The 22,003-nt window shown below is 39.7% G+C and overlaps 4 protein-coding genes and 2 non-coding genes across 6 annotated transcripts in view; 4 read left to right on the forward strand and 2 right to left on the reverse strand.

The window, feature by feature from the left end:
* ome (omega) overlaps nt 1–22,003 on the forward strand; it is a 75,030-nt gene that overhangs the window by 560 nt on the left and 52,467 nt on the right. Inside the window, exon 2 of the mRNA NM_001144483.2 lies at nt 6,801–7,389. Coding sequence (NP_001137955.1) covers nt 6,979–7,389 — 411 coding nt within the window. The 5' untranslated portion in view covers nt 6,801–6,978. The remainder of the gene's footprint in view (nt 1–6,800; nt 7,390–22,003) is intronic.
* On the reverse strand, nt 544–615 carry tRNA:iMet-CAT-1-4 (transfer RNA:initiator Methionine-CAT 1-4). The gene has a single exon. It is a non-coding gene; the product is annotated as a tRNA-Met (tRNA).
* tRNA:iMet-CAT-1-5 (transfer RNA:initiator Methionine-CAT 1-5) lies at nt 946–1,017 on the forward strand. Its single transcript has one exon. It is a non-coding gene; the product is annotated as a tRNA-Met (tRNA).
* On the reverse strand, nt 1,140–4,749 carry CG4914 (uncharacterized protein). Its single transcript, NM_140454.3, has 2 exons — nt 4,008–4,749; nt 1,140–2,054 (listed from the first exon to the last, which is right to left on the reverse strand). The coding sequence occupies exons 1-2, from the start codon at nt 4,358–4,360 to the stop codon at nt 1,283–1,285; spliced, it is 1,125 nt and encodes a 374-aa protein (NP_648711.1). The 5' UTR covers nt 4,361–4,749; the 3' UTR covers nt 1,140–1,282.
* Dnaaf6 (Dynein axonemal assembly factor 6) lies at nt 11,370–12,444 on the forward strand. Its single transcript, NM_140455.2, has 3 exons — nt 11,370–11,633; nt 11,686–11,924; nt 11,984–12,444. Exons 1-3 carry the CDS (start codon nt 11,504–11,506, stop codon nt 12,245–12,247), a joined length of 633 nt encoding a protein of 210 aa, NP_648712.1. The 5' UTR covers nt 11,370–11,503; the 3' UTR covers nt 12,248–12,444.
* Nucleotides 17,949–18,564, forward strand: gdrd (goddard). Its single transcript, NM_140456.2, has one exon. It carries the CDS (start codon nt 18,031–18,033, stop codon nt 18,370–18,372), a length of 342 nt encoding a protein of 113 aa, NP_648713.1. The 5' UTR covers nt 17,949–18,030; the 3' UTR covers nt 18,373–18,564.

Here is a 22,003-nt window from a genome sequence, read left to right on the forward strand (position 1 = left end):
AGTTTGCCATAGACTAGCTAGCTAATGTTTCTAACGATATTTGCTTTTTGGGCCGCATCAAACCGCTGAATGTTTAGACTTCTAACTGCAACTGTTGCTGCTGGCTGAAGGTTGTTGTGTCTTACACAGTTAGGCGCACAATTAACTGACTGCGGAGCAACAGTAGTCAGCTGTGTAATCTTCTAGGGATGACTAAAAATAAACACAAGTAATTGCTAAAATAAAGAATGGAAACAAAGTTAGCACCTTCTCAAATTTATCATAGCCTGAGTATATAAAGCCAGTTGTTTCGTCGGAAAGATTTTTAGACGTATTAACATATATGTACTTGCGGTTTCTTTCAATCTAACAATATTTAGGAAGGACTCATTTAAAGGTATAAATGGTTGGATTTTATATATAACGTGGTCAACTTTATCGTATATTTAGGTTTTTGATTAAAATTTATCATGCTCTCATAACGCATAATTGAAAGGCTATTACGGGGTTTTTCAATAAAAAAAAATATAAGCAAAAAATTCGCTCATGCGAATTTGTACCACATAGCAGAGCAAGGTTTCGATCCTCGGACCTCTGGGTTATGGGCCCAGCACGCTTCCACTGCGCCACTCTGCTTGCTTGAGGCCAACAGGCCATTGAGTCGATGTAATTACAAAGGACACTTTGTTACCAATAAAAGTAAAATAGAAATGCGCTTCACAGTACAGCGTTCTAACTACTGTATGTACGCATTAACTGTTCAGTTGTTGAAACTGTATACACATTCACTGTACGATTAAAGCGTATTCTTATAGTAATACATGAACACTGCTTTGTGGATGAGCAACAACAGAGCTGTTAAGAAAGCAGTGCACTGTAAAGGGTCACAAATGTATATTCGTCGGTAACGAGGTGTTCCACTTCTCGTTTGTAATTAACTAGCCTTGAGGTCCAGTACTTCAAGCAAGCAGAGTGGCGCAGTGGAAGCGTGCTGGGCCCATAACCCAGAGGTCCGAGGATCGAAACCTTGCTCTGCTATGTGGTACAATTCGCATGAGCGAATTTTTTTATTGCGAAATTTCGATGTTTATATTTGTACATAAAATGCATTTTTGCAATTAGTAAAGAAATTTCCTAGCCAAATATAAGACGCACTGATTAAGGGATTTCTAACCTACTGCATTGTTTATCTTTATTCAGTTGTTTTAGTATAAAAGTACAAAATATGACCTAAACTACTAAGGGATTAACTACAGACTAAGGCGAAGAATTGTCCACCGCTTTGAGCACTCTCTTTATGATATTAGTAATCCTCATCGCAGAAACAACCGTCTCGCGAGTTCTCCACAATCCAGTCCAGATATTTCGTGACTCGGGTATACACTCCTGGATAATTGGGTCTAGCACAACCGTTACCCCAAGATACTATTCCAATCTGTTCGAATCGCTTGTCATCTGGGCGAAGACGTACCAGTGGACCACCAGAATCACCCTGACAACTGTCCCGCCCACCAACGCCTGGATAGCCCGAGCACATCATGTTCTTAGTGATCATTTTCTGGGTGTAGTTCGTTTGGGCGACACATTCGTCGTTGTCGAGAACGGGAACTTCAACCTCCTGCAGTAAACAGGAGGGTTTTCCATCTTCCTTGAGGGTTCCCCAGCCCGTTGCAATAGCCTTTGTGCCCACAAATAGATCCTGGCGCTGTTCCACCCGTGGCAGGCAGATTGGCCGTATAAAACTGGTGATCGGCACTCTATCGTTCAGACGTAGTAGGGCTATATCATTGTCGAAGTTCGAGAAGCTGAACTTTTGGCTAAAGGCGCGGAGCACGAAGCGCGTTTCCGGGCGCTCCTTGTCATTGCAACGATCGTGCTCCCCGAAGGTCACTTTGATCATGAACCACATGAATCCCTTAACGCAGTGCGCCGCCGTCAGCACGTAGCGATCGTTGATTAGTGTGCCGCCGCAGTAGAACCTATTGAAGTAGCTCAGACGCGCCATCCATGGATACTCGCTGACGCCGGTCGTCGTACCGCCCACAATCCTGGACTCGTCATTGCGCTCTCCGCACCTGTCGATAGATAAAGAATATTACAACGTGAATAACTAAAGTCAGTTTCTAATTAATATTTATATTTTCACTGTAATTCAACTGCTATCTCATTAGTAACAACATTTACGAAGTTTATGCCTTTCGCGAGAAGAAAAAAATGGATTGGGTCAAGGGTGACGGGCCTCTCTCCCGATCGGCAAGTTCAGAGTTCAGCAACCCCGACATAAAGAAAGTGTCAAAGTGCCTTGTGGACGTACATAAAATAAATGAGCGATTTTTGCAGATTTAATGGCTGCCAGCTGCGTTACATTAAACAGGTTTTTTTTATTACCCGTGGTAAACAAGAGAACACCGCTTGCAGCCAAAATAAAAATATTCCACCAAGTGGGAAAGGACGCGTAACAAGTTATCTCTCTTCTTTATATCTTTTTATTTATTTTGGCCACATAATCAATCGATCCGGCCGCAACAAGTATTTGGGATTCAGATTTTGTGTATGTTTAATCGTGTCATTGCCCCAAAATGGTGGTCTGGTCGAGAGGCGTCCCGAAACAAAGAAGCAAAATGTGCGACAACGACCCACTTCGGAGACGGCCAAGACAGGCCGAGACGGCCAAACAGGCCAAAACGGCCAAAAGACGAAGAAAACGTCGACGGCATTCCCCTGCCTCCCGCGCAGACAGACATTAATGTGACATGACGCATTGAAGATACGCCTTTTACAGTATCTGCCGTACTCATCTGTCTCTGCTGGGTGTATAAACACACACACGTTCTCGAAAGCCAAACAGAGACTGTTATCAAATCGTATGCAAATCAGTTTCTTTTCTTCTTTCACATGCAAAAAAAAAAAGTAAAATTTATATATAGAAATAAAACGGGTTTAGGTATTCATTAACAAAGATTAGAACGGTTGCGACTATCGATTCCAAGTAAATTTATAGCATTCAGAGCTTTTCCAAATATATAAATCGGGGGAATTTATTTGGTAAATAACTATGCAGCTTGGAGCTATAAGAATCTTTAGAGGTCCCTTTTTTGGGACCTAATCTATTCGGAGCCTCCGGAATTGATTTTTATGTCCCTTAAGAACCCACTGCCTTTGTTTTCATTTTTACAGTCGACTCTATTAATACCCTGGGGTGTTTACCTATGCCAAAAGCCAAAGTTGAATTCCCAATTGGTAATGCAATTTGTTTAATGGCCACACAAGAATGCACTCCGAATGCAATTCTACAGAGGGAACTCGGCTTCGAGGTCAAGCCGGGAATTGGCTTTTGGAAACGGGTAACGAATGGGTAGGCGATTCTTTTGGGATTAGAAGAATGTTTTAAAAATGTTTAAGACTTCACCTTTGCTCACTTGAAGGTAGTCAGGTTATTACTCAAAAGATGGTTAAAATTATTCTTAAGGCAATGGAGTCTATTGACAAGTTGAATGGCAACGTGATTTAAAGACTTGTATTTTGAAATAGGCGAAAAGATCAATTCCTGATAAATGTGCTCTTAATATAAGATAAGATAATATAAGATTTGAGCAATAAATAAACTGAAAATAACAGCAATATTAAAGTCATTCGGACCTACGTATGTTTATTTGGTTTCGATACATTTCCCACTATGCTTTCCCATAATTAAAAGAGAACTTGGAACTTAGATGGGATCTAACTATTGTCGGTCTCCTATGATTACTTTGGAGGAGTGTGGCCAGGAATAAATATATCTCCGATTGCGTGACCTCCTCGCAGGCACTAAAATCTACCTGTAACTTTAACTGTTTATGCCATTTGGGTGTCGTGACAATGACAACGCCAGAGTTGTTTATCACTTCTTTGCCCGTCTAACTGGAAGTTGTCATCATGGCCATGACAGCTTTTGTATCTCGCCGTGCGTGTTGCATCTTCGTAACTTCAGTTTTGTATCTGTATCTCTGGGGGGACAAACGGAGACAATCTCAAACCAAACGACTCACCTGCAGGAACATGTCGGCGATGTTTGGTTCTGAGCTGCCGGCGAATTATTGCGATTGAAGGCACCGAACCAATTCTTGATCGGATTTTGCCGGAATACAGGTTTATTGGCATCCGAGGAGGAAGCATTGACGTCTCCGATTTTTAGCTTCTTTGCCTGATGGTGGGCTGCACCCAAGGCTTGATATTTGCCCGGAATGGAGGATAAAGATGATGTTGCTGTTGATGTTGCTGGTGGTGCTGATGTTGCTGGTGTTGCTGGTGTAGCTGGTGTCGCAGATGTTGCTGCTGTGAAGAGCAGGCAGGAAGCCATGGCCAGCACCAGTGGCCAGTGACGTAAGTGGAGCATCATCATCTTCTTCTGCCTGCTGGTTATGCAATTCAATGCATGTAAACTTAATGAGCCTTTTGGTCGTCGTAGCGGTCTCGACGATCTGTGCCGTTATCGGAATATATTTCGATTCTCGTTCTGCTCGTTCTAACGCGGGGAATTTTTCGAAATCTCTACCCCGTTCACACTCCACTTGTTAATTATGTAAATTAAACACGGTTTCTTTTATGTCTTATTGTTGTTGCACTAATTGAACCATTTCACATGACTGCAAACTGTCAACAAGTCGCGCCCTAATCCCAGCGAATTTCTCGATCTGTTTGTTTGCTCTTTGCTATATTATATGGTGCTATATAACAACGGTATAGTTAGGTCGCACCACCGCGCACGCGAAAGTCTGCAAGTCGACTGATACGAGGTGCTGGCGCAGAAGAGCGACTAAGCCATTTTACCCAAGCCCCCACAACAGCGCTGTCGGCGTCTCAGTTGGCGCCGCTGGGGCAAAGAAAGTTGCGCATGCGCAGCGCAGCGTGCGTTGGCAGCGACGCCGGCAGAGGAGGTCGCAGAGCTTACACAGAAAAAAAATGGTATTGAATTCAATAACTTCCCTCATGTAGTCACGAAAAAATGTAACTTAATGAAATGGTTATTAATGTAATGTTCAGACATTCCTGTTAATATCTAGCGTTTCAGTTCTTAAAATATTAAATTACATTTTATTTAAATAATTCAACTTTTTCCCTATTTTTGGCTTCTTTAAACAAGAGCATTAAGAGAAAATTAAAAATGCATTTTTTTTAATTGGCTTTAGAGGTAGGTATTTGCTTTATATCGATTCTTTCGAGCAGTGTACAGAGCTGGACAACTCAGAACGAAGAGAGCAGACGCATGTTTGCTGGCTAACCTCGGTTCTCAATATGCTAATGTGACAGTTTGCTTTGGCTAAGTTTAATTTTTTTTATTCTTTTTTTTTTGGATGGAGTGTGTGCGTTGGGAGTTCTTGGTTCTTCCTCTTTCCTGCTGTCGCCGACATCGTCTGTTTAACGTTTGTTTATTATGCTCGTAACGTCAATACACCGTGAAAATTTAAATAAATGGGGGAATTGATTTAGGCATTTAAAGCAGATAAAAGAGTAATAACCGTTAGTCTTACAAGGTTTCAATAAAGAAATAAGAAATGTGGCAATGACGCATTATACTTATATAATGGGTCATTAAAGCCACGTTTTTTATTCAGTATCGCTTTTAATAGTTTTGGTGCACTTCAGTTAAGCAGGAACAATTTAAACAAGCTTTGCTTAGGATATTATCAACTTGAATAGCCTAAGACATTATTTTCAGTGCACCTCTGGCAAATATTTTCTAATGGCTCACAGACACTTATAAAGTGGAAGTGGAAACAAGAGATCACTCCCCACAGCCAACTCCAACCAACATCCTTAAAGATCGGCAAATATGGGCTTAAAATATTAAGTGGGCGAAAGAGAGATTTGAATTGTATATTTCTGATCGTAATGATATGAGCCTTCGAGCACACACACACACACTGATACTTAGACTCGTAGTGTTTCATATTAGTTTTTCATAACTCAAGCCCTTTCATCTTTCCGACGGCTTTTCACTTGCTCAGGGAAAGAGAGAGGGAAATCCAACAATTTTTCGCATTTTCATGTTCATTTGCCACTGCATGATTTAACAAAAAAGAAAATCTAGTAATTTCAGTTTTTGCATTTGCTCAACTACCAGAGCGTAATTTAAATTACTTTAAATGTGTTTCAACTGACTCGGCTACTAAAGTTGACCCAATTAAGTGGAAATTCATTAAAAGTGTCCAGCATCAAATATTATTATTGTGTGATTTGATAATGAATTCCATTTGATATATGAATCGTTGAATTGTCATTAAATCGATTAATGTCATTGGACAGATGGCAAAATGAATTTCACAGCCAGAATGGAAAATGTATTTTCTGCTAAGTGAAGTGAAAAGGATAAACTGGCTTCATAGTTAACTGACATATAATGGATAAGGGTAAATGTGCATTTAAGCACTGCCTTCATGGCATAATAATAATCTCATTTCATAAACTTATATGCATTTGGCATTCAGTGATTGACTTTTGGGAGAGTTATTCTTTAAACAGGAATTTAACTTACAATCTGTGAAAATACGCATGCAAATGTTTTCAATTCCAATTTAACAACCCACCGAGACACTCCCTATTACTTCCTTTCATGTTCTTCAACCATTCCAAGTGCAATTTTCTCAATTTGCCCAAACACAACAGAAAATGATTCACTTGCAATTACTCTCTTATGCAAAACTCAACAATCCATGCTGAAAAATGAAAAGTAATCTCCATAAGTTGCGCACATTCAATGGGGTTCCTTATTAATTGAAAGCATGCAAATTTCGCCTTTTCTAATTTTTTTAACTTTAAATTGCTTTCTTTTCGGCCAGCAGATACTCGTACTTGTTAATTGGAGGGAAGCCAACTGAGACACCACTAGAGCAGCGAAAGGTTAGAAAACCCAAGGGACCAGAAAGCGATTCCCTGACATGCAAGCCAGAGTTTGAAATCCGTGACGACAATCATTGCATCATCGCGATTAGAAGGCATTATTGGGAGTAGCCAAGCAAGATGAGTGCTGCCGGCTGGCTTGATATGAATGCAGCTCTTCAGAACCTCGACTCTCCGCCGGAGACAGTGAAAAAGGCCAGAACCAAACGGAGGAGCAGCTATGCCGGACGAACTACTGCAACGGCCGGAGTACATGGACGTGGCAGCATTGGTACCATAAGTTCTGGAATAATCAAATCATTTCGGGAACGTTTCCTCAGCAACTCATCTGGGGACTCCGGCAAGTATAGAAAACTTAGGCAAAGGGATGCCGAGTCTGGCAGAATGGAAGCCAGTGGATCAAGTTCATCGGGAGAAAATGAGGACCCCAGCAGCAGTAGTAGTGTCGAGGATCTCTTTGCCAATGAGGCAGAACGTCGCAATTGGCACAGGAAAACCTCGGAGAAGCGACGAAGGAATGCCAGAAAAAAGGTTAGTGGACTTGATTTTTACGATATTAAACATTTTATTATGATAACATTTCATCTATATAAATCAATATGTATCAATAATTTTAATTATTTATCCGTAATGGAGCTACTCCGATGGGTTTTAAAAGCCTGGTTGAAAAGAAAGCTCTCATTAACTGCTTTGCATTTTGATATCGCCGTCAGCTGATTTTTGATATTCCGATCAGGTCTTCTAAACTACAGTTACGTGTGTGTGGCTTTATCTGACTTGGATTTGTTTCCGAAATTGGTTCACTCTCAGCACGAACTGTCGCATGAAAAACTATAAACATTCCATTTTCAGTTTCGTTTTTGTTCACTGGCGCTGCTCATTTGCATAAAATTAAATTTAATTTCGATTGGCATATTAGATAATTGCATTAATAACTTGGGTGTGGCCGAGTTGTAATGGCAAGTTGTTTGATAACTATTTAATGAGAAGTCATTTTATAAATGTGTTACTGGACGATACGCTCTGTTTCTGAGCCATATGATTTCACTTTCGTTCGCCATAAGTCTGGATAATTAATAAATATAATATAAACGATGGTTTAAATCAACATATTGCTTGGTATAAAGTGTTATAATTAATCTGTTATAAGCTTTCTTCCAATCAAATGCTTAGTTGCAAATTTAAATATCTAATATTTGTTTTCTGTTGTTTCACTTCTATGCATTATAATTACCTTCATAAAAGTAATTAGAATAAATATGTATATTTAAATAATGTTTCAAACGCACTTAAAAAACTTAAAAATAATAATTGAATAATTTCTTTATCTCTTTTTTGTAAATTGTTCAACTGAATGTTAGACTTGATCCACTGTGATTTTTTTCCGCCAACAGCTGATAGTAAAGCTTTCACTTTGTTTACAAACAAACGGCAAAAAGCTGCTGCACTCTCCCTAACTCCAAATCGGTTTTTTTTTTAATTTTTCGCTCACTGCTCTGCTCTCATGAGTGATTTTCCCGACGGGCTTTTCATTTGACTCAAATCTCAGCATCTGACTATAATCGGCTTCAATCCGGCATTTGGTCTAGTTTCAGTCTTGCCGGAATTTCGGCTTAACGTTTTTGCGCTGCGTCCTTCTATGATTCTCTCTATTTATTTCTTTATACCATTTCGTGGTCCAGCGGACTTTAAAGCCGCAGTCGTTTAAAGTTGCGCGCCTTTTTGGCTTACATTTTGCTTGTTTGTTTGTTTGTTTGTTGGCATTGCTCAGCCGCACTGTGTTCTGTGTGTGAGTGAGATGGAAAGGTGGAGGGGATAAGGGTTTTTGCGATGCTAGTTTTATTTTTATGCTGCTCCTGACTCGCTTGACTGCACATCCTGTTCATCCTGTTTTTCCATTTTGGCTTCGTGGCCATGTTCTTTTTTTCTATGCGAATTATTCAGCTAGGCGCATTCATTTTAGAAATACACAGGCAAAATATCTTATCCAAATATGATGTTTGACATATACATTTTTTTTATTATACATGAAAGTGATAACATAAAAAAATATATAAAATCCTTACTTATATTTTAAATATAATTGTTTTTTTACATCTTATATTGAATAAAAATATAAAATTAAAAGAAAACCTCTTCTAGTATTTTTTTCCGAAGTGCACTTCCATACATTTTTCAGATATGCTTTCTAAAATAAAACGAGCAAAAAATATATAAATAAATCGCCAAAAATTTGTGCGCCAGTATGTCGCCTGAACAGAAAAAGGAGCGAGTGCAATCAGTAGACCCAAATCTATGACGGGAACTTGGCCCCAAGTTTCAACTCCCAGCTAGCTGCTCCTACCAGCTGGCCAACTCTTACGTAACAACAACCAGTTTCCCATTTCCGCAGGCCAGGCAGGTGGGGGCCCATCCACACACATGTGGCTCAATGATTTATGCACGCTACTTAATGCCTTCTTAATTACATTTTATGTTACAACCAAAAAATAATAATATCTTGCTGAAAAACAGCAGACAAGAGTCGAGAAGGGAGGGCCGCACACAAATCACATTCCTTCGGGGGGCGGAACGGGAGGAAGGACACGTCCCAGCTGCCAACACAATGCGGAAAACGCTTTCACTTTTACCCTCGGTGCAGCTGCTGTCCCTCTTTTCCCATTTTCACCGACTTTCCCCCTACCAACACCGTACATATGCGACTGAAACAGAAATCTATTTGGCAATGGCCTTGCGCTTAGGGCTATAAAGGGGAGTATCGGGAAGGTTCAGAGGTTCTTTTTTTTCAGGGGGACAGACGTTCTTGTGTATTCAGTCAACACAAATTTGCGTGTTCTTTTTTTGGTGGCTCCGGGTTTTTTTTTTTTGTAACCCCCCATCTGCAGTTCATTGAAATGTGTGCGACAAGCGAAATACAATTACACCATGGATTCATGTTCATTGTCTGGATGCGTGACGTCAGCTGGGGATCGGGGCATATATCCCATATCCTGGGATGCATTCCAATGCGAACGAATACCCGTTGTTGACAGTGATAGTTGGATTGCATTGCGAGCCCAAGGTGAAAGTTCTGTTACGTGATGTTTGCGTTGCTTTTGGGAAACAGATTTCAGTGGGTTTTTGCCTTTCAGATGAATGAATGTATCCTCATCGGAATGGAATACGTATACGTATTTACTTAAATATTTTATTGCATTGGGAGGAAAGTGAATATATTTCAAAATAAAATTTGGGAATGTTTACAACTAAAATAGCTCTTGCTGTTAAAATGCCGTACAAAAATAAAACAAAACATGATACATTTTGATACTACCTTAAAAAAAGTAAATTTCTGAAATTATAGTACCGATTCCTATAACATTGTTATTGTAAAAAAGTAAAACTGATAATTAAAAAAAATATATATATTTATATAAATATTCTGAGCTTAAACGTTGTTTTTGTTGTTTTTCTCCAATTTCCACAAAAGCAGTTTAAGAGTGTTCTGTCCCTTTTCCGGTGCCGTCCTTCGTCCTTTGAGCCAACAGCCCTGTAAGCCGGGTTAGTGCCACGCTTACCCAAGCTGCAAATGACAAAGCCATGGTCCGTGGACCATGGTCGGCTTAAGCCCGGCCAGAACTGTCAAGTGGTCGCCATTGAACCAGAACAAGAAGCAAAATCCCTACAGAATGGGGACACTTTCGGCGACAGGTCGTGTTAAACAAATTAAACACGTACCGAGGACAGAAGCAGCCCACAGGCGAGAATCCTTTTTGTCGAATACCAAACTGGGTGCCCCGCTGCGGTCGGTGCCATTGTAGAAGAGCCACACTGTTGGCCAGAATCGTGTTGTTAACTTGGCCACGTTTTCGTGTCGACCACCCTACGATTTGCCTGAAAGTCAAATTAGCGTTTCCCTTCGCCACTCGAGGGGCGAGCGTGAAAAATGCAAATTTCTGTTTTGTTTTGCTGTTCATAATTTGTACTGGCCATGACCAAGGCAGAAGGTCAAGCCTGGAACAATAATTACACAATTTATAATTCACAAAACAATTGTTTTCGACAAGTGAAATATTTTTGTTCGAGCACAGAGCACAGTTGGCGGCTCTCTGGCAAAAAGTTTGCCACTAAATGGGCCGCCCAAGTTTTTAATTGAAATGCCTAAAGTGGGTCCCATAGTTTCGGCAGCCAGTTGAAAGTGAAATGTCGCTAACGGCGGGAAACTGTTGTTGAATAGGGTAACTGGGGACCCTATAACCCTTTGTTAATTTTTGGCTTGTTTGGAAACGAACAATTCTCGAATTTTCCGCGTTGCCAGGAAATTTCAAATCACGTTGCCCGGGAAACTAAATAAACAATCTCGAAGGCTACTACACTTGGAAAATAAATAAAATGTTACATTGTATTGTCTAGAATTGTTTTACGTTTAGGTAAGAAGTTCGCATATATTTTTCCAAGTAATGTGAAATACTTTTATACATCAATGTAGTAGCCTGAAATATAGTTGCCAAGCTTGGGTTGTCGATTTTCTTCATTCGGTCGAGCTTAGCCTAGCAGTGCTCAACCTGTCTAAAAGCTAAAGCTACAAATATATTTATAACTTGTGAAAAAGTGTGAGATCCAGTGATAGTCCGTCCATAAAGTGCCTTCAAGCCACATAGTGAAAATGTCGATCTTTGACCATCCCGAACAGCTGAAAATGCTGCAGGGCCTTCTGAATCCCAATCAGAGAAGAGGCGGCATTGACTACAGCAGTAGCGAGGATGAGGAGGAGTCAATGGTTGTCAATAAGATGAGTAAGTAAAAGGTATTTGTATTAGATTGGTCAATCATAAATTCCCTGCATAGACCCTGGAACAATTGGACGTCCTAATGGGGAGGATGGAACCGCTAAGGGTAAGAAGAAAAAGAAGCCCAACCCTTTGTGCACTCCCTTGGTGGAGGAAGAGAAAAAACAGCCCGAGAGTCTGGAAGAATGGCAAGATCAGCAGGAGAAGGAAGACATGGATATACTTGAATCGCGGAAGACTCCCGAGTATACGATGACCTATCGCCAAGCAGTGGGCACTGAGGATGTCTTCTTGCAGGTTGGATAGTCCTTACTTTCAATAGAATAGATTAACAACATACGAAATATATATTTTAGATGGGCAATCGCACTGGATCCTCGGCCAGCTGTGAGGACCTCATTTTGGAGGTTTCCCTGCCGGACGAGGAAATGACTGCTGACAAAATGTCGCTCAGCTTGCAGGAAACTGAATTGGATTTGGGTACATGTTTGTACCGCTTACGCTTACCGCTTCCCCATCCCGTCAATGTTGATCGTTGTCATGCAAAATACGATAGTGAGCTGAAGAAACTACGGCTCACTCTGCGCCTGCAGCGCGAACTAGACTATGTTAATTTTTAAAAACGGACTAAATAATTAATTTTTAATTGCTTTCATATTACACAATAGGAACACACAGTATAAATTATAGTCTCAAAATTTTAGTGTGTCTGAAAAATTTGTTTGCATCGTTTGCTTAGATACAAGATGTATGTCTTTTAATATTATATGGCCATTTACTTTGTGTATCAGGAATTAAAACATTCTTAACCACCAGCAGATAAACCATAATCTAATGACATTTAGATGCGTTACTGTCAAATCCCAACCAAATATTTTGACGCTAGAGGATTCGAATTTTCCGCAATTCCAATTCAATTGCCGGCACTTAGGCTTGTTTTGCTACCAAATTGCGCATACGCCGCATGGGCCTTGATGTCGGGTCAATCGAAAATTACGCTTAAACGAAGCATGAAGTATTCCTTGGGCACTCGGGCAGCCTTTATTATGATGCTGTCAAAAATCAATTTGGCTAAATATTTGTCAAGGGCAGACACACACAAAAGTCAAATACAACATAACGAAAAAAAAAGAAAAAGTGAGAAGCCCAAAAGGAAAACTTCAAAATCGAGATTTTTCATACTTGTTCGACCTAATAGGCCATGAGTGGCGGTACTTGTAGGCTTCGGGCCACCTACAATTACTTCCCGCTGGGTCTGCGGTTATGTTTTGCCTCATTTACTCTGACTGACACAGGCACATTTCAATTTGTGCGCTCCGGGCAGCCTGGGATCCGAATTTTGGCCATCCCGGTCACCGTCCCAGACATGATAAAGTGTCATCCTGCTCACCAAAAAAATATATATGTAAGCTAAAGTTCACACAGGCACACAAAAATCGGAAAAAAGAAGATAAAAACTCACAAGTTTTGGGCAGCTGGAAGTGCGTGCCTCGCCTGGCGAACTATCTGAGAATGAGGGGTTTTGGGGTGTTGAAGACCTTTTGCTTTCTGCTTCTTTTCCCTGTTGAAAGTTTTCCACAGGACTATGATGATAAATCATCTGACAAGGACTCGGCTGTCGACGGAAAACTTTCAATTTAATTTAAATGCCTGAGTCTCATGGTCGGCGGTGTGGAAATGCCAAGTGAATTACAGCAAATTAGGCACTCCCTAAGCTCTTAAAGAACAAATTATTATAATACAAGGGTTTACTCTCAGTTAAATGATGGCTAAGATATATGTGAAGGGAAAAACGTTCAATAAGCAAACGAATATTTATCCTATCCTTAAGAACCAATTTCTCACGCAAGTAGGAGAAAGGCAAAAGTTTCAAGACAAGACGACGACAAGGTAAACAATCTGAAATTGTATCAGCATTTCCGGAATACTCTTCTACAGGCTCTTTTCCATTCAATGACGTTCAACAGGAAAAACCAACAAGACCAGTAAAAACCATGTGTTGATGTTAGACTTCACAAACAAACAAAAGGAAAACTTGGCCGTCCCGAAAAAATAGGAAAACTACACTAAAACCAACAGAAAAAGGCTGACAAAAAACATCCTCTTTTTTTGCAGCTCATTTACACAAACGCACGTTTCTGCATCATCATCACGATGATCAACCACACCCTTTTTATCATCTTTTAGAAATGTTTTCAACTACACAAATACAAATACGGTTACCGGCAAATGGGAACAGAAATTCAAATGCAAATTGGGCGCATTTTCCCATATGCAACTGTAATGGGAAATTCTAGCAACCCCGGGGCAGGAAAATTGCCAAGTTCTTAATATATGTAAAATACCGTGCGCAAAATACTTTAAGCCCCAACATATTAATCATTCAACGGTGGCTTGTCCTTGGCTGTTCTTCTGGTATGCAATAAATAATTGTAGCACTTGGCCACACTTGAAAAAAAAGCAATAAGCCAAGGGCCACACTTCCTTTTGCGGTAATCCGTTTTTTTTTCTCTGAGGATTCGTGACTGGTAAACTGGGGCAAGTGAGTTCGGTACAAGGTTAAAAGAATAAGCTGATTGATGAATCCTTAAATCGAAAAAAGTACCCATGTTTAACCTCACATGTCCCCTTTTGGAAGCCCCTTCGATGCCATTCTGCTTCCGCTGCCTGCTAATTGCCATCTGATTAAAGTTAACTCCGCTTACGGCTTAAAGCTTTTCCGGCAACAAGTCACCCTGCTGCATCTGATTCAATTGTGGGATCTGTGTGGCATTGTCCATGTTGGTCACTGAAAATATTCTGTTGTTTTTATTTCGTATTTTTTTTTCCTGAGCTTCCGTTCCACATAAATCTGCAGGTTTTATTTTTAATTACCAGTAAAACCATTTTCATGTCGACACAGTTAAAAGTTAAAACCGAAATAAATTTTAATAAAAAATAAATAGAAAATACAAGAAAATGTATTTGGAGAGGAGGGCTTTTAAGTTGCAAAGGTTTCTGGTCAGTGATAATTGAAAGCAGGTTAAGAAAGTGCATTTATTTCATAAATATGTATACCTTTAATTTATGAACTTCTCTATAATATTTCAGCAAGCTTAAAAGCTATCCATTTAAAAGCGTTTAATGTTAAAGAATTTACTGTGATTTGACAAAATTCCTTTCAATTCCGTTTCATCCCCTTCGTCCCAATGACCTCAAACTTATTTTGTGATCATCATTATTTTTTCACACAGTTTGCTTCAACTGCCACAATTTACCAATTTTCGCACAAACCACTTTTCACAGCTCATTAAGGACAACAAATTAAACAGGATAGCTGGAAAAACAGAGAATGCGTATGAAGTTAGAAGTTGCGGCGTTTAAGGAAAAGCGAAGCACACGAAAATATCACACATACGCCATGTGGTGCGCTGCGCTCTGGCTCTGGTAGTTAGGCAAGAAGATGCCTTGTTGCTACAAGGCAAAATAACAAAATCATTGTGGAATTTAATTAAGTTGCCCTTTCGGTTGCCGCAGTTGGTGAGAACAGAAGAGAACGAGACCATTAACACATTTTTCAAGTTTAATTCAACGTAATAACAAATTTTGCTAGGCAAAAATGGAAGATGGCGAGAGGGCATAAGGAAATGCTGTGGCACTCCAGCAGCCATATAAATTACAGACAGACATGAGCGGCATACGAGGACCCGCAGGATGCGAAAGTGTTGCCATTAAGTCGCACACGTGTGCCCCAGTAGGGCGGAGAAATGCTGCGAAGAGAAAGCTCGGAGAAAGTCAGACAAGTCAGTGCCGAGTGCCAGCGGCAGCTGATGGCCCTTCAAGCACATTTCTTCAAGTGGCTTCTATTTCTCAGACCGCCACCACCCCTAATTAAGACAAATGTAAAAACTACAGAAAAAAGCCCCGAAAACAAAAAAACGTGCGAGAACACATCTGCACGTAGAGGAAATAATATCAATTAAAGATTAAAAAATAATATAAACCCCACATAAGGTACAGAAATCCTTCTTCAAAAAATGTGTCAAATCCAAAAGGATTATAATGGCTTTATAAGCCAAGATGGTTATATTATTAAAGTAATATGGTACTTAAGCATTGCTTTAAAATATAACGATTACAAGGACTTTACTGAAATTTAAAGAAAGTTATTATACTTAAAGAATTTATTGTTTTCAAAGACCAATGCGTAAAACATTTTGCGGTGCACTTGCTTGGCACATTCTCGAAAGTTGATAAAAAGACATTTTCACTTTAGTTCTTTTTGCGACCTGTATGTTGACACACGGCATTTATGCTAGCCCTGACATTGTCACGTGTCTCATCTGGCGCGTCCTGCGTCCTGCGGCAGGAAAGGCACACAAAAGTGAAACAGCAGAGGCGGAGCAACAAAAACAAAGGATGTGGCGAAATGGGAAGGAAAAGCCAGTAGCAAATGTCAATGTCTCGCTGAAGTGAATGGCTTTCACCTCCCAAGGAGCTGGGCGTGACCTTTTCACATTAATCTCCAGCTTGATGGCGTTTTAATGCAGGAAACTCAACTATAACTATATGGTTATTTATTGTGATGGGTCTGACAGATGTTGTTCCTGATATGGGATATGGTTTGTGGAGAGCCAGAGCCTAACGAACTGGGAAATGGTCTCTGAACATTCAATTATATCATCAATTAGTTGGTCGTGCAACATGTTGCAAGAGTGATTTGGACAGCAGATTAGGCAACAGCATGAGACCACTTGGCATAAACAAGGGTAGGGATTTAGAGGGTTTTTTCATATGTACATCTCTACTAATTTAGATTGATCGCGAGCTGTTATTTTAAATATTTAATGTGAAATATGTGCGTAAAAAAATGTCGATAAAACTCGTAACGAGTTTTATGTTATGATTCTGTGAAATATAAAAAACAGAGCTTTAACTGTTATAACATATAATGAGTTGGGTATTGTAAATATTAAATATTAAACGTATGGCTTTCTTATATTTCTTAATCAACTATTTATTTATTCCGAGTACATTTTATTTTTAATTTGTAATTTAACTTCAGTGACAGGATTTCTTTACAACATTTTTTCACCAGATTCCTACACTTATTTACAAAAACTTAATTTATCCCGTAGTTTATTACGCCCGAAGATACAAGCGAACAAACTAGAGCGAGCTGAAAAATGTTGCCTACTTAGCAGCGCAACGAGTTTTCAATAGAAAGCCCATAAAGTGAAAGACGTCGCAAAAGTCAAAGCCTTGCCACAAGCCAAATGCCAAATGGCATTATCAATAGAGGATTCAGCGAATCCCGGAAGATATAGAAAGCCAAGTGTGTGAATTTAACTTGGTGCAGTCATGAACATGCATTCGCAGCTACAGCTCCATATATACATCTTAGTATGTGTGTAGTGCCATGCCATTTATTCCATTGAACAAAAAGTCATTTGTAAGTGTTTTTATGCGTAACGGAATTTATGAGGAGCAGTTCCTCAGCAGATTTATTGCTTTATTACGATGTGGCAGAGCGATGGGTATCAAGATGGGAATCCAGTTTGGCGACAAAGGCCAGAGAAAAATAAAGAAATGGCTGGCAAATATTTAGCACATGGAGGCGAAAAACTCACTGAAAGAATGATGGCAAAGAGCCATGGGAAAAGGGGAGGGTTAAGGGGAAAATGGCGAGAGAATGAATGCTGCATTTCCTCCCTTTTCGGCTTTTGTCTCTCTTTTTCTGCGTACGGATTTTCCTCGAATGGTGGCGGGCTGTGGGTGGAACGGGTGGACGGAATGGGGTGGACCTTGAGGGCGTTTCACATCGTCGACATCGTCATCAGCATCATTCTCATTGCAGTCGTTAAGTTATAGACTTTGATTTCGTTCGCCTCGTTCAGCTGTGGGGAAACTTTTATCCTCACTGCCACCCAAAGTGCGTCCTTTTTGGCAGAGTCGTTTCAGAGATTTATTTGCCTTGTGCCCTGGCAACTTTCGACTCTCGACATCCATATCCGTATCGTTTGCTCTCCTCGCTCTTAAATTGCTTTAATTGATTTCTGATTTTATGACCCTGCTGAACACATTTCACACATGATTACATGCCAAGTGGGTTGCGATTTCTTAAGAGGTTTTAAATCCGTCTATTCTTAATTTTGAAGATAATTAAAACGTTGGTTTTAAATAAAAAATATAGTTTGATGTGTCGCTTAATTAAAAATGTTTCAACGTTGTGACCATCTACTCATATTTATGGAGTTTGGATTAATACTATTGTTTATTGTATAGAGTTACTATATCAAACATGCTGCTCTCGATTTTGTTGTCAGTATAAATTCTGTCTTTGATCTGTTTGCACTTAAGTCTGTTCTAGTTCACAGCTCCTGAATAACTATTGAAATTTCTGAAATATATTTTTTTTGTCAAAATGTCGGACGACGGATCTGATATATTCCAAGACCTTGAAAGCTACGAGCCCTATACAGAAGGTAGCCAAAACAATAGTGACGAAGCAACTGCAGTGGGGCCTCTCGATACCTCTGAGGACGCTCGCTTCTCCGAGCAGGTATTCTCGAACATTCAGGAGCGTCTGAACCGAATCATTAATCGCATTAGCATGGCCAACTCTGCCGTGGTCCAGATGAAGAGGAAGCTCCATGCTCGAATTCCATCCGTACCTGTTGGCGAAAACGCCGACCAGTTGGCTGGAGGCGATAATCCAATGCGATTTGAAAACGTCGAACAAGAAAACGAAACCACCAACCAATGATATAAGAACATTTTTATATTTCTCATTTTCAAAAATGTATAAATTTATTGTATTTATTTATTGTTATTGTTATTGAAGCCCATTTAACAAATCACAAACAGACCCGAGTTAATTGTTAAAAAATTATGCATTAACACAAGCCAAGGATTCGAAAACTAAGCGCATATAATAAACTGAGCAATGAGCAAAAGCAATACATTGTATACTGCCCTTATCGCCATAATCTAAACTATTTTCAACGATATTTGCAATTTATTAGTGGCCCTCCACACACAATTGCCAAACTTGCTTTCATTCGGTCCACAAACTTTGTGGACTTCTTTTCGGCGCATAATAAACTTTTCATTGACCGCCCTTCAAAAATGTTACCCCAAGCAATTTCGAGCAGCTGCATATTGTCAGGGGGCCTTTTGTTTTGTCGAAAACTTTGCAAAGTCGGAAAATTTGAGACTGAAATTTGCATTTGCCTTTCGCCACATTCACATAGAAAGACGAATTGCCTTGGAGCCAAACAAATATGTTAAAAGCAATAAATAAGAAAGGACATTCTTCAAGTTCGTCGTCTGCCGCTCGAGATATTGGCAAAACGTATTATATGCGATAAATTTCGACAGAAAGCTGAAGTCCGATACTTATCAGTGGAAATGAAGCCAAACATAATTTGCCATAAAATGCCGTTGCAGCGGCATTAAATTATATGAAATATTTTTATTGTTAACTTGCAAAAATGTCACAAGCATTTTGTCAGCTGCTAAATCTCGACGGCAGCAATTGTTCAGCGTGTTTATCACTCCAACTGGTGCAACTACGCCATGTTGCAGCTGCTCCTCGGATTCCCTTTGCTACTCCTAGAATCCTGTAGCAGTTTGTCAAAGTCCGTAGCCGTAGTCCTCACATTTCCAGTGGCTTACAGTCGCCTTTGTGTCACAACTCCCAGCTTCATGCTTAAGTAAACTTTGCCTCAATGTTGTGACTACGCAATGTGTGTGATAACCGAGTTGACTGAGTGAACTCACTTGGTTGAATGAATGGGTGCCTGAGTGGGCAAAATGGCTGCAGAACTGCACTCAGTGCCAAGATAAATTCGAAACTTTAACGCTGGTGCAGAAGGCTTATATACATAATATAGTTTGAATTTCTCTTCCTACCCTTTGACATAATGTTTAAAAAAAAAAGAAATTCTTCTGCAGAGAAATATAATTGGGATTTAAATAAGTTTTTTAATAATTGGGCATTTGATTTTAAAAAACATTACTGCACACCGAATGGGCATGAAATAGGGAATTTAATTAGAATCCGCAAATATTCACATTTTTTCTTTACTTGGGCGTACAACTGAAATGGTATCAATTAAAAGCATCGACTTAAGCATACAATTTCTGCCTGTAGCCTTTGAAGTCCTAAACCTAACGTTATCGATTCATTAAAATTTCAATATGAGCCCCACATGAAATTCAATTACAAAATGCCACAAAATCCAAAAAGCCAGCCATGAATCTGTGCCGATAAATTCACGCAAGCTCGTCAGTCTTTTTTTTCCTAACTTGGGGCCGTCCCCACACAATTTAGAATGTGGAACGTGAAGGAGACCTAAACAGAGAAAATGGCCAAGTTCAATGTAACCTGTCACAGACAGCCGACAAACTAATAACGTTACGATAATCGCAACTGGGAAAGTGAAAAGTAGATGGTGGCGGGGGAAAACCGGGCATTCATGGGAAATCAATCGCGTTGAAATCGAAACTGAAATTGAAACCGAAACTGAGGCTGCGGCTGATGGGTTTCGACTGAGAAGTGTCCTGTCATTTGGCCAAAAGGTCCTCACTCAACAGATTTTTCAAGGCCCTCTGGCTGATGGCAATACTGATGATGATATTGATGACTAACTCTCAATGACTGTTCATTTTGTGACGGCTTAAACAGTGCTGCTACCAACTATTGCAAAAAATAGAAACAAGTCAGCCAAAACAGCCGGAAAATGTATAACAATTTACCAAGCTTACTGTCCAAATTTATTTACAAAAAAAAAAGGTCGAATTCTTTGCAGAAAATGGACAAAATAGCAACTCTGAAATATACCTAACTCGAGTCAGTGTTTTCCCGTTGGTAATCTGTGGAAATTAGCATTTCAATCAAATCTACTTTTATGTGTCTGACTTGTTTTATGCCTCAACGACAGCAACAAAGGCATCCTGATCACCCTCATCATCATTATCATCATCATTCGGCAAATGAAATTGTATCCATTCTGTTTATGCATTTGACGAGCTCTGAAAAGGAAAATTGTCGAAATTGATTGATTAAATATTTATTCATACGGAAGTGCTTAACGTGTTTTCCCTTTTTGGGAAATTCGTACATATTTATGAGCTGTGGTTATTTTGCAAAGTTTTTTTCCCCTGTTTGCCGTATACTTTAAGAGACTTTTCCTCGGATTGTTCCATTAATTTACTTAGCACAGCATCCCTTTTGGGCGTAGTTTAGCCGATGAGAGTGATTTGGCAAGTAAACAACTTGCTGTAACAAAATAATTATAGTCTAGTTTTTAAACGAGTAGGTAAACTGAAATCATAGATTATATTTTAGTTTAAATGACTCTCTAAAAAACCTAACCCCAAACTCTATAAGATGTCATAGAATAAGTAACTAATCAAACTGTATTCCACCCTCTTAAATAGTACACCCTACAAATATTTGGTCGTTCACCAGGCTTCGCCCGCATCCCACTTCAACTTTTGGATGAAATTTCCCCAGACACTGTCTGAAGATCTCAAATCGCCTGGGAGCTTGTCTCATTAATTCGGTTAGTTCCCGGCAATCAACTGGCCCGCAGGAAGTCTTAATTAAACAAACTTGTTTGGTAAATCTTTTCTAAATCATCTTCTGCAGCAAAACAGGATGGGATGTCGAGGAGCTCTTTAGGACTGGCCAACCCAAAACAGAGGATTTTGCAGCTACTCATGTTAGTGTTGAACAAATGCCTATTCCGGATACACTTAGCCTGAGTATGAGGTGGCCGGAAAGGGGTAATCCAGACTCAATTTTCGGCTAAACGTGGAAAAGAATTTGGCGGTTCGTGCAATTTTCGACTTTGATTTTGGCCAGCTAGTTTAAGGTTTCAACCCGCTATGGTTTGGCCATCAAGGGTACTTCACATATTGGTAGTGGGTATTCTTAAAGCACTTCTGATGCTCTCGGAATGGCAAAACCCAAATACAGCCCTGAGAATTCCACATTATGGGACTAGGTCGACTGGTTGGGCCATTAAAGTGCTAATAAATTCCCATACTCATATCAATCGATGGCTGTGCAGAGATGTAGGCCCCATAAAGCTGTGTTTAATGGCAAACGTTTGTTCTGACTCCATTGGTCACAAGAAGTGTATAAATAACAATCAGCAATATTAAGTCGAGTCAGCCAACTTTAAAATACTTGGCAAAGTATTTAACGGGTAGAAGCAAGAGTTTCTTGATTCGGAATATTGATAGTTTCTATTTTATTAGATTTTTCTATAGATTCCATTTTCACCACTAGCTGAGTAAAAAGAATCTGATAGGCAAAGAACTCTCTTGTTTGATTGCTTATTTCTACCGATGAAATTATATAGTAACTAATTATTGCTAGAAGTTTC

The sequence above is a fragment of the Drosophila melanogaster genome, chromosome 3L (genome assembly GCF_000001215.4).
Source record: "Drosophila melanogaster chromosome 3L".
NCBI classification, from domain to species: domain Eukaryota; kingdom Metazoa; phylum Arthropoda; class Insecta; order Diptera; family Drosophilidae; genus Drosophila; species Drosophila melanogaster.